The sequence below is a fragment of the Hyla sarda genome, unplaced genomic scaffold, assembly GCF_029499605.1.
Source record: "Hyla sarda isolate aHylSar1 unplaced genomic scaffold, aHylSar1.hap1 scaffold_174, whole genome shotgun sequence".
In the NCBI taxonomy this organism is placed as follows: Eukaryota; Metazoa; Chordata; class Amphibia; order Anura; family Hylidae; genus Hyla; species Hyla sarda.
Window position 1 is genome coordinate 155,332 of NW_026608382.1, and position 12,617 is coordinate 167,948.

The 12,617-nt window shown below is 43.3% G+C and overlaps 2 protein-coding genes across 4 annotated transcripts in view; both read left to right on the forward strand.

Moving 5' to 3' along the window:
- The window catches only part of LOC130312937 (hydroperoxide isomerase ALOXE3-like), a 76,979-nt gene that overhangs the window by 8,283 nt on the left and 56,079 nt on the right, over positions 1 to 12,617 (forward strand). Inside the window, exon 1 of one of the 3 annotated variants that reach the window (XM_056552631.1) lies at positions 4,713 to 4,851. The exons of the other annotated variants lie outside the window; for them this stretch is intronic. The gene's annotated coding sequence lies outside the window, so the exon portion shown is untranslated. Of the gene's footprint in view, positions 1 to 4,712; positions 4,852 to 12,617 lie in introns of those variants that run through there. 3 annotated transcript variants of the gene reach the window in all.
- Positions 4,636 to 10,465, forward strand: LOC130312936 (CDK5 regulatory subunit-associated protein 2-like). The gene has a single exon (XM_056552629.1). The coding sequence runs from the start codon at positions 4,752 to 4,754 to the stop codon at positions 10,446 to 10,448; it is 5,697 nt and encodes a 1,898-aa protein (XP_056408604.1). The 5' UTR covers positions 4,636 to 4,751; the 3' UTR covers positions 10,449 to 10,465.

A 12,617-nucleotide genomic window follows, 5' to 3' on the forward strand; every position in this document is an offset into this window, starting at 1 on the left:
ATGTAATGTATGTGGTATATATCCTCCTGTGTGGTATATATAATGTACTATATGTGGTATATATCCTCCTGTGTGGTGATATATAATGTATGTGGTATATATCCTCCTGTGTGGTGATATAATGTAATGTACGTGGTATATATCCTCCTGTGTGGTGATATATAATGTATGTGGTATATATCCTCCTGTGTGGTGATATAATATAATGTATGTGGTATATATCCTCCTGTGTGGTGATATAATATAATGTATGTGGTATATATCCTCCTGTGTGGTGATATAGAATGTATGTGGTATATATCCTCCTGTGTGGTGATATATAATGTATGTGGTGTATATCCTCCTGTGTGGTGATATATAATGTATGTGGTGTATATCCTCCTGTGTGGTGATATATAATGTATGTGGTATATATCCTCCTGTGTGGTGATATATAATGTATGTGGTATATATCCTCCTGTGTGGTGATATATAATGTACTATATGTGGTATATATCCTCCTGTGTGGTGATATAGAATGTACTATATGTGGTATATATCCTCCTGTGTGGTGATATAATATAATGTATGTGGTATATATCCTCCTGTGTGGTATATATAATGTACTATATGTGGTATATATCCTCCTGTGTGGTGATATATAATGTATGTGGTATATATCCTCCTGTGTGGTGATATAATGTAATGTACGTGGTATATATCCTCCTGTGTGGTGATATATAATGTATGTGGTATATATCCTCCTGTGTGGTGATATAATATAATGTATGTGGTGTATATCCTGCTGTGTGGTATATATAATGTACTATATGTGGTATATATCCTCCTGTGTGGTGATATATAATGTATGTGGTATATATCCTCCTGTGTGGTGATATAATGTAATGTACGTGGTATATATCCTCCTGTGTGGTGATATAATATAATGTATGTGGTGTATATCCTGCTGTGTGGTATATATAATGTATGTGGTATATATCCTCCTGTGTGGTGATATAATATAATGTATGTGGTATATATCCTCCTGTGTGGTGATATAATATAATGTATGTGGTATATATCCTCCTGTGTGGTGATATATAATGTATGTGGTATATATCCTCCTGTGTGGTGATATAGAATGTATGTGGTATATATCCTCCTGTGTGGTGATATATAATGTATGTGGTATATATCCTCCTGTGTGGTGATATAATGTAATGTACGTGGTATATATCCTCCTGTGTGGTGATATATAATGTACGTGGTATATATCCTCCTGTGTGGTGATATATAATGTATGTGGTATATATCCTCCTGTGTGGTGATATAATGTAATGTACGTGGTATATATCCTCCTGTGTGGTGATATATAATGTATGTGGTATATATCCTCCTGTGTGGTGATATATAATGTATGTGGTATATATCCTCCTGTGTGGTGATATATAATGTACTATATGTGGTATATATCCTCCTGTGTGGTGATATAGAATGTACTATATGTGGTATATATCCTCCTGTGTGGTGATATAATATAATGTATGTGGTATATATCCTCCTGTGTGGTGATATAATATAATGTATGTGGTATATATCCTCCTGTGTGGTGATATATAATGTACGTGGTATATATCCTCCTGTGTGGTGATATAGAATGTATGTGGTATATATCCTCCTGTGTGGTGATATAGAATGTATGTGGTATATATCCTCCTGTGTGGTGATATAGAATGTACTATATGTGGTATATATCCTCCTGTGTGGAGATATATAATGTATGTGGTATATATCCTCCTGTGTGGTGATATAGAATGTATGTGGTATATATCCTCCTGTGTGGTGATATATAATGTATGTGGTATATATCCTCCTGTGTGGTGATATAATGTAATGTATGTGGTATATATCCTCCTGTGTGGTGATATATAATGTATGTGGTATATATCCTCCTGTGTGGAGATATATAATGTATGTGGTATATATCCTCCTGTGTGGTGATATATAATGTATGTGGTATATATCCTCCTGTGTGGTGATATATATAATGTATGTGGTATATATCCTCCTGTGTGGTGATATATATAATGTATGTGGTATATATCCTCCTGTGTGGTGATATATAATGTATGTGGTATATATCCTCCTGTGTGGTGATATAATGTAATGTATGTGGTATATATCCTCCTGTGTGGTGATATATAATGTATGTGGTATATATCCTCCTGTGTGGTGATATATAATGTATGTGATATATATCCTCCTGTGTGGTATATATAATGTATGTGGTATATATCCTCCTGTGTGGTGATATATAATGTATGTGGTATATATCCTCCTGTGTGGTGATATATAATGTATGTGGTATATATCCTCCTGTGTGGTGATATATAATGCATGTGGTGTATATCCTCCTGTGTGGTATATATAATGTATGTGGTGTATATCCTCCTGTGTGGTGATATATAATGTATGTGGTATATATCCTCCTGTGTGGTATATATAATGTATGTGGTATATATCCTCCTGTGTGGTATATATAATGTATGTGGTATATATCCTCCTGTGTGGTATATATAATGTATGTGGTATATATCCTCCTGTGTGGTATATATAATGTATGTGGTATATATCCTCCTGTGTGGTGATATATAATGTATGTGGTATATATCCTCCTGTGTGGTGATATATAATGTATGTGGTATATATCCTCCTGTGTGGTGATATAATATAATGTATGTGGTATATATCCTCCTGTGTGGTGATATATAATGTACGTGGTATATATCCTCCTGTGTGGTGATATATAATGTACTATATGTGGTATATATCCTCCTGTGTGGTGATATATAATGTATGTGGTATATATCCTCCTGTGTGGTGATATAATGTAATGTATGTGGTATATATCCTCCTGTGTGGTGATATATAATGTACTATATGTGGTATATATCCTCCTGTGTGGTGATATATAATGTATGTGGTATATATCCTCCTGTGTGGTATATATAATGTATGTGGTATATATCCTCCTGTGTGGTATATATAATGTACTATATGTGGTATATATCCTCCTGTGTGGTGATATATAATGTATGTGGTATATATCCTCCTGTGTGGTGATATATAATGTACGTGGTATATTGCGCTAACACTACGCTAACTACTCTATACCTGTGTAAAACTACAACTCCCAGCATGCCTGGAAAGCCTTTAGCTGTCTGGGCATGCTGAGAGTTGTGGTCCCTTCAATGTAATATAAGCTTAACTACAACTCCCAGCAAGCCTTGTCATGCTGGGAGTTATAGTCTCTTCAAAACCTATACCCTACCTCCTTTCCCTATTAATCCTAAACTACGCTAAATTAAACCCTACGCTAGGTGCACTACACTAATATAATCTATGGTAAGACTAAGGCTACACTACGCTACCCACTAACTACGCTACGCTAAATTAAACCCTACGCTAGGTGCACTACACTAATACAAATCTATGGTAAGCCTAAGGCTACACTACGCTACCCACTAACTACGCTACGCTAAATTAAACCCTACGCTAGGTGCACTACACTAATATAATCTATGGTAAGCCTAAGGCTACACTACGCTACCCACTAACTACGCTACGCTAAATTAAACCCTACGCTAGGTGCACTACACTAATATAATCTATGGTAAGACTAAGGCTACACTACGCTACCCACTAACTACGCTACGCTAAATTAAACCCTACGCTAGGTGCACTACACTAATATAATCTATGGTAAGACTAAGGCTACACTACGCTACCCACTAACTACGCTACGCTAAATTAAACCCTACGCTAGGTGCACTACACTAATACAAATCTATGGTAAGCCTAAGGCTACACTACGCTACCCACTAACTACGCTACGCTAAATTAAACCCTACGCTAGGTGCACTACACTAATATAATCTATGGTAAGCCTAAGGCTACACTACGCTACCCACTAACTACGCTACGCTAAATTAAACCCTACGCTAGGTGCACTACACTAATATAAATCTATGGTAAGCCTAAGGCTACACTACGCTGCCCACTAACTACGCTACGCTAATTTCCACGGCTACGCTTAGAGATAAGCTATTAACGTAAGCCTATCATCTTCTAAAGTATTTTCCAATAAGCTAAATTTACTGCTGCGCATGCGCACGTTTACGCTAGCGCTACAGGTCTACGCTAATAGCGTAGACTCGCGCATGCGCATATCACTTTTCACAGATTGGAAAATACCGGTGCATTGCCGTGGAATGAGATTTGCCATAGAATGAGATGGTCCGCCTCCATCACATCCTATTGGCTCTCTTGTCACGTGACATGGAGCTGCGGGTTCCACGGCAATCCACCGGCGATGTAAAGTATTTTCCAATCTGTGAAAAGTGCCATACGCATGCGCGACATTACGCAGACATTACGCAATTAGCGTAGCGTACGCTAATAGCGTCAACTCGCGCATGGCGTTTTCCACAGATTGGAAAAAACTTTACATGCGCGCGTCACCTGAGATATTGGCGCCTGCGCAGTGATTGTCGGGGTGGGGGGACGCGCACGTAGTCTATAGCCGTTAGTGGACGCGCACGTAGTCTATAGCCGTTAGTGGACGCGCACGTAGTCTATAGCCGTTAGTGGACGCGCACGTAGTCTATAGCCGTTAGTGGACGCGCACGTAGTCTATAGCCGTTAGTGGACGCGCTTGTCAGAAAAGATGGCGGCTGTTTGAATTCGGCCGTTATAGCGCCGCCGCTGGCAGGATGGACGTCCCGACTACCCGACCGAGCTCGGCAATCACCGGCAGCAGCTCCGACACCGAGAGACATCAGTACAACAGAGACGACGCTGCAGCTGTGAGAGGTACCGAGAGACATCTCATCATAGCGGAGAATGGGAGAGACAGGGCTGCTGAGGAGAGCGCCCACAATGGTGGAGGAGAGGTCAGAGACTGCAGAGAGACCGTCATGGACGCCTACAGAGACAGCCTGAGAGAGGAGAGCACCCACAATGGTGTAGGAGAGGTCAGAGACTGCAGAGAGACCGTCATGGACGCCTACAGAGAGAGCCTGAGAGAGGAGAGCGCCCACAATGGTGGAGGAGAGGTCAGAGACTGCAGAGAGACCGTCATGGACGCCTACAGAGACAGCCTGAGAGAGGAGAGCACCCACAATGGTGGAGGAGAGGTCAGAGACTGCAGAGAGACCGTCATGGACGCCTACAGAGACAGCCTGAGAGAGGAGAGCGCCCACAATGGTGGAGGAGAGGTCAGAGACTGCAGAGAGACCGTCATGGACGCCTACAGAGACAGCCTGAGAGAGGAGAGCGCCCACAATGGTGGAGGAGAGGTCAGAGACTGCAGAGAGACTGTCCTTGTCTCCTACAGAGACAGCCTGATAGAGGAGAGTGCCCACAATTGTGGAGGAGAGGTCAGAGACCGGAGAGAGACCGTCATGGACTCCTACAGAGACAGTCTGAGAGAGGAGAGCGCCCACCATGGTGGAGGAGAGGTCAGAGACCGGAGAGAGACTGTCCTGGACTCCTACAGGGACAACCTGACATCCCTGAGAGAGGAAAGTGTCCACAATGGTGGAGGAGAGGTCAGAGACCTCAGACACCCCATCCTGGATTCCTATAGAGACAGCCTGACATCCCTGAGAGAGGAGAGTGCCCACCATGGTGGAGGAGAGGTCAGAGACTGCAGGCAGGCTGTCCTGGATTCCTATAGAGACAGCCTGAAATCCTTGAGAGAGGAGAGTGCCCACCTCCTAAGCCATGGTGGAGGTGAGCACACAGAGGTCAGAGACCGGCCCCCAGTACGAGGCCGCAAAGAGACAGTCCCGGAGTCCTACCGAGATGGTTTGACATCACTGAGAGAGGAGAGTGCCCGTAGGGGCTATGACAGAGCCTGGGATACCATGTCGGGGTTTCAGAGGGCTCTGTCATCCACCTCTGAGGGAACCCCCCACCCAGTCTCTGGTTATGAACGCCTCTCAGTTGACCGGGCTCACACCATGAAGGACTTTGAGAAACAGATCACAGAGCTGAAGAAGGAGAACTTCAACCTGAAGCTGCGAATCTACTTCCTAGAGGAGCAGGTGCAGCGGCGCTGTGATACCAGCAACGACGAGCTCCACCGCATGAACATCGAGCTGAAGGTGGAGCTGGAGAGCCTGAAGCATGACTTCCAGGAGAAGCACAACCTGCTGGTCCGAGCCTCTAAAGCCATGGAGAGTGTGGCCGGGGAGCATGAGGTGGCAGTCAAACTCTTACGTGAAGATCACCTCAAACACCTGCAAGACATGGAAGACGCCCAGAGTCATAAACTACAGCTACTCGAGGACGCAATTCAACATGAGAAAGACGAGCTAGAGAAGATGTGCCTGCTCCTCGACCAGGAGCAGATTCAGAGATTTGCTGCTGAGGAACGACTTATGGCGTTGAATGAGCAATATACGAAGAGCATGGCGATCCTGGAGGAGAGAGACTGGATTATACAATGCTTAAATGACACAGTGCACTCCAAAGATGCCCTCATCGCCCAGCTGGAGAAACAAATCGCCTCCATGATGCCATACAAAGCGTCCGATGACCAGATTGGAAAGAACGTCAGTAATCTGTATTTAGAGGGTGATGCCAAAGACTTACCAGGACCCCCTAAATCGATACATAATGTAGATGGCAAAGAAAATGCCAACGAATGGCAGGAAAAGATTAAGGAGATGGATAATCTGATCAATGAGCTCCAGCAGAAGCTGGAAGACAATAAAGCTGGGTTAGCAGCCGAAGAAAAAAACACACTGAAAAGGGATAAAGCTATACAAGGCCTGACAATGGCCCTGAAGAAAAAGACGAAGGAGAACAACAAGCTCCAAAGTGAGATCGACAGACTTGATGCTGCCTTAAAAGAAGCTGCCCAACAGGCCCAACTCCAAAGTCTCAAAGAAAACATTCATCCGGAGTACAAAAAACTGATCTTCACACTTCAGGCTGAGGAAGACATCTACAACAGGTTACTGAAGTATGAGCGAGAGTCAGGGAACCTCCAGAAGGAGCTGGAATCCATCGCCATGTTACGAAGGTGGCTGGAGGGGAATATCCAGGCTAACCAGGAACTCCGAAAGATCATGGAAGCCCAGATCATGGCCAGATATAACGGAGATGACAGCATGTCATTACTAGGAGATCAGACCTCGTACCTAAGCATTTGTCTCGATCACCTAAACCAAAATGAGTATTTCTTTGCCGGAGGTCCTCAGGGAACAGCTTTATATAAAAATAACACGCATGAAATGTTCAACCATCTAAAGGAAGAAGCCGGAACCCAAACACAAAGCAATGATTCTGCCTTACCTGACAATAATCTAATTCATCAGCAGGACTTAAAGTCAGGGCAGTCAGTAAACGAGCGGAGCCCATTACCGAGAGAAGACAGTGAGAACTATGCCCAACCAATCAGAAACAAACAAAACACAGTCTCCTCTGCTATGCAGACCGAGCTCAGTGCCGTCTCTGATAGATGCTTTGCTGTCAGTGTTTCAAGGCTTCCAGAAGAAAAGGCAGAAATAATGTGGACCCTACAAGATAGAGAACTTCATATCCCATCACAGAGTAACAACACCTGCGAAAACCAAGATTATAACTTCAGTCGACGGGCTAAGAAATCGAGGCTTCCCGTTCTGTTAAAATCGTCTTTGAATACGAAGGTGAGGACTGATGTTGCACTGACTCTTGCTAAAGAAGATGAGCACAGTTGTCTTCAGAAGGAATCACAAATAGAAAACAGCCAGTTCTATATCCAGCCAAAATGTGCCAAGATGGAGGTTGAGTCATTTGAAGAAACTATAGACTACATACCTGACCTAAACAATGTAGGCCAAGAGCAGAAGGATCCTGTAGAGCAAATTGTACACAGAGAGCTGCATCCGGAGAATCACAGGCTCTCAGAAGAGTCAAAACAAACTGAAAGTGAAAGCACATCACCTAAAGCAAATGAAAAATTGTTGAAATACAAAGTATCTGACTTATGTTACTGCAAGAAGAGAGAGTCAACAGATCGAGCCTTGAAAGAACTACAGGCAGAGAACTACCTGCTTTTACAACAATTAGAACAAGTTCAAATGGAGAATAAGACCCCTAATCCGAATAAAGACTTGTTAAGAAATAAGACACCTGAACATGAATTAAGTAACTCCAGGGATGATCAGAGGAGGTCAACAGAACAAGTCTTACATAAAGAATTACGAGAAGAGAACTATCAACTCTCGGAGCTCCTAAAACAAGCTCAAGTAGAAACAAAGTCTCCCCAAGCCAATGAAGAATTGATAAAACATAAGAAGGCTCTGCCTGATTTATCTGGGATCATTAGTGAGCTAAGAGAGTCTGCAGATCAAAAGCTGCAGGCAGAGAATTGCAGGCTTTCAGAACAGCTAAAACAAGCTCATATGGAGATTAAGATACTTAAAGCTAATGAGGAAATGATAAGAAATAAAGCTTCTGAATGTGACTTGAGTAACCCCAAGGATGAAGAGAAGAAGTTGGCAGAACAAGGCTTCCAAAAAGAGCTACAAGCAGAGAACTATCAACTCTCTGAACAGGTAAAACGCTCACAAATGGAGATTGAGAGACTCAAAGCCAATGTTGAATCTATTAAACAGAAGGATACTCTACCTGATTTATCTGGGTCCATCAGGGAGCAAAGAGAGTCTACAGATCAAGAGCTACAGGCAGAGAACTGCAGGCTTTCAGAACAGCTAATACTAGCACAAATGGAGGTTGAGACTCTCAGAGCTAATGAAGAGTTGTGGAAAAGCAGGTCCTCTAAACTTGACTTAAGCCACTCCAAGGATGAGCAGAGGAAGTCGACTGAACAAGCCTTACAGAAAGAGCTACAAGCAGAGAATAATGGACTCTCTGAACAGCTAAAACGAACACAAATAGAGGTCAAGACGTTTAAAATTAATGAAGAATTGTTGAGATGCAAGGTCTCTGAAATTGAAGAATTGCCTAATGACAAAGCGGAGTGGAGGACCTCAACAGAATGTGCCTTACTGAAAGAGCTACAAGCAGAAAATTACAGACTCTCTGAACAGCTAAAACGAGCACAAATGGAGATTGAGACACTTAAAGCCAATGAACATTTGATAAAACATGAAGACATTGTACATAATCTGTCTCACACCTTCAAAGGCTCTAGAGATCAGTCACTCCAGAAGGAACTACAGGCAGAGCAGTGTAGGCTCTCAGAACGGTTGAAAACCGCGCAAATGAACATTGAGAAGCTCCAAGCAGAGCAACGGTCTACAGGCAGCAGTGATGACTCTATGAAGCTTCATGGTTCGGATGCAGATGACGATCTTTCTGAACAATCCTTCTTAGAGAAGACAATCACTAACTTCAATGTTATTGAGGTCGACGCCACATCAGATTTTGGTGACGAAGTCTGTAGGCCTCATGTCATAAGTCACAATGCCGCTGCACTACGATGTCATCATGATAGTCACTGTACAGAGTGTGCACACAACAGAGGGAGTCTTCCACTGCCTTCTTCAAAGTCCAAAAGAGCATCCACACGGCACTCCTCATCCAAGTTTACTAAAGTCTCCTCTGCAAGGTCATTTGAGGACACCACTTCTCTTTCAAAGTATGATTTGCTGGTGCAGTCTCAAGCACGAGAGCTGTCTCTTCAGAGGCAGAAAATTAAGGAGAGTCATAACCTTAGTGTTATATGTTCAAAGAATTTCTACAACCTTTTGAAAGCTTTTGAGAACTTATTTCCAGTCAGCACCCTGGACTCTAACATCCCAATGGGATTTCAGGAGCAGATTACTCAGACTATAGAGTGGCTGAAGGAGTTGGAGTATAAACTCAGTGACACCATCTATGGGGAGGAGGATGTTTACAGCGACCATTCAGTTGACAGCTTGCTGTACACCCCATCTCGTCTGGTCCCTGGACACAGAATGTGGGCAGACAAACATGGCTGCCATGTGCTGGGATTAGTTGAAGACTATAATGCTTTACGCAAGCAGATTTTGGAAGCAAGGAATGTGTTACAGGAGACGGAGGCTTTCATTGACCATGGGGTACAGACTGCAGTTCTTAATATGACTGAACATTTCGGGAATATATTTTTTGAGAAACTTACAAGAACAAAGCAGTCGCTGGAGGAAGCTGGGTGCTTACTAAAACTGTTGTGGAGAGTTTCCTTACCCTTACAGATTCACAGCCCATACAGCGTCAACCAAGACAAAGAACTCAACCTTGAGGTCACCCGGCTTCGAAAGAGGGTTGTAGAGCAAGAAAAATTGTTGTCCGGCATGGTCAAGAGAGTCTACTCTGAGAATCAGATGAAGGAGGACATTGAGAAACTCATTCTGGACCAATTGGCCGTGACCCATGACATTTTAAGGAGAGCCAAAGGCAATTTGGAGGTCCAGGTGGTCGATAAACTCCATTAAAATCAATGTCTCATAAGGCTTATAGATAGAGGTGTAGGTACAATATACTGCCATATTTTTCTGTTGTATTTATAGGAGTATTTTCATTTTGACATATATCCACTTGATAGAGGCCAGTTCCACCCAAGGACGCACAACCATCTTGAGTATGAGGGCGCCCTGGCCATATCCGGTACGCATGTGGTTGTCGAGAAGTCAAAAACAAACTGGCTTTTCGACACGATGTAACTAGAAGTTCTGGGGGTTGTGTAAACAGCGCGGCACCGTGAGTAAGCGTGCCAGCCGAGAGCCCTCATACTCCAGATAGGTGCAGGTTTCAGAGGTGTGACCTGTATCCTGTGCATAGGTGTTGAGATGGGAATACCCCTATAACCCTCTGGATGTTCGTTGTATGTTTTTATAATTTTATAGTCTGCACTTTTGATTTTGTTGTGATATATTTTATCCGTTTTTTAATTCTTGTAAAGTTTTAAGTTAATGGAATTTGTATATAAGAGAGCAGCATTGTAGTTATTATTGTCCATTCATGTTTGCTCATTTTTATTTTTGCATTAAGTTTACTTGCAAGTATTCCACTAGATGGCACCACATGTGCAATATGTGGAGAAAGGGAAGATCTGGGGAATTGTTCTAATACCAGGGAAGATTAGAAAGTGAAAGCGCGACAGCTGTCACCAGTGTATTCTGGGGTCAATGTTATTTATACAGCTTATATTCATATATATATATATATATACACACACACACACACAGTGGTCCCTCCAAGTTACAATATATTAATCGGTTCTAGGACAACCATTGTATGTTGAGACCATAACTCTATGGAAACCTGGTAATTTGTTCTGAAGCCCCAAAATGTCACCCAAAAAATAGGAAAATGCGAGGAATAAAGAAAAATAAGTAGATGACTAATAGAGATAAAACAAATCCTTACATATAAAAGTAAGAAAAAGCTGCTGGGAGCTGTAATCACTGTCTGTCAGTGTTTCGCAACCAGGGTGCCTCCAGCTGTTGCAAAACTACAACTCCCAGCATGCCCGGACAGCCGTTGGCTGTCCGGGCATGCTGGGAGTTGTAGTTTTGCAACAGCTTGTGCCACCCTGGTTGGGAAACAATGGTTTACGTAGAGGACAGGAGCCTCTTCAGGGTCCTATACAGTACACACAGTGTCCCAAATGGAGCCGCCCTTACTTGGTGTTCAAAGGAGCAGCTAACCCTGGCACAGGTCGGAATAATACAGAACATGTAATACCTCCCTGTACTGTAGGGGGCGCTACCAGACAGCCGGTCAGTGCTTGCACCTCAGTAATACAGGTGATTTACCAGTGAATGCCCATTCTGATTGGTCAATTCTTCCAGCCATTGACAGGTATCACAGATCTGGACTGTCCGTACATTGTATGTTGAGTCTGGTTTCAAGTTACAATGGTCCAGAAAAAAACATTGTATGTTGAAACTATTGTATGTTGAGGCCATTGTAAGTTGAGGGATCACTGTGTGTGTGTGTGTATATGTATATATATATATATAATAATTAGGGATCGACCGATATAGTTTTTTTAGGGCCGATAATCGGAGGTTAGGGCCGATAGCCGATAACTTATACCGATATTCCGGTATAAGTTATCGGCTATTTATCCCCCCGCGTCACCGCTGCAGATCATTGATTTAAAGCGGGCACTTTAAATCAATGAACTGCAGTGGCTTTTGCGGTGCCATAGGCCGCCGCCGCCACCCGCTTCTCTCCCCCTGCCTGTCCAGGGGTCATGAGTCCTATCACCGCCACCGCCCCCTACCGCGCTGCACCGCCCCGGCCCCATTGCCTCCCCCATCCCCGTTTTTTTAATTGCCTGTTCCTGGGGCCCGGGGTCCACTCTACATCTGGCTCCGGTGGCGTCCTCCTGAGCTTTCACTGTGCGCACTGATGGTGATGTCGCGTCACTCGTCATTGCGCACAGCGTAACTCAGGACGCAGCAGGAGCCGGAAGTAGCGTGGACCCTGGGAACAGGTAATTATAAAACCGGGGATGGGGGCGGTGAGGGGGGTGGGGCATTATCGGCTTATCGCCAAGGTAATTGCCGATACCGATAATGCCATAAATCGTGATTATCGGCCAAACCGATACTATATATATATATAATATAGTTATAGTATATATTTTTTTTTTT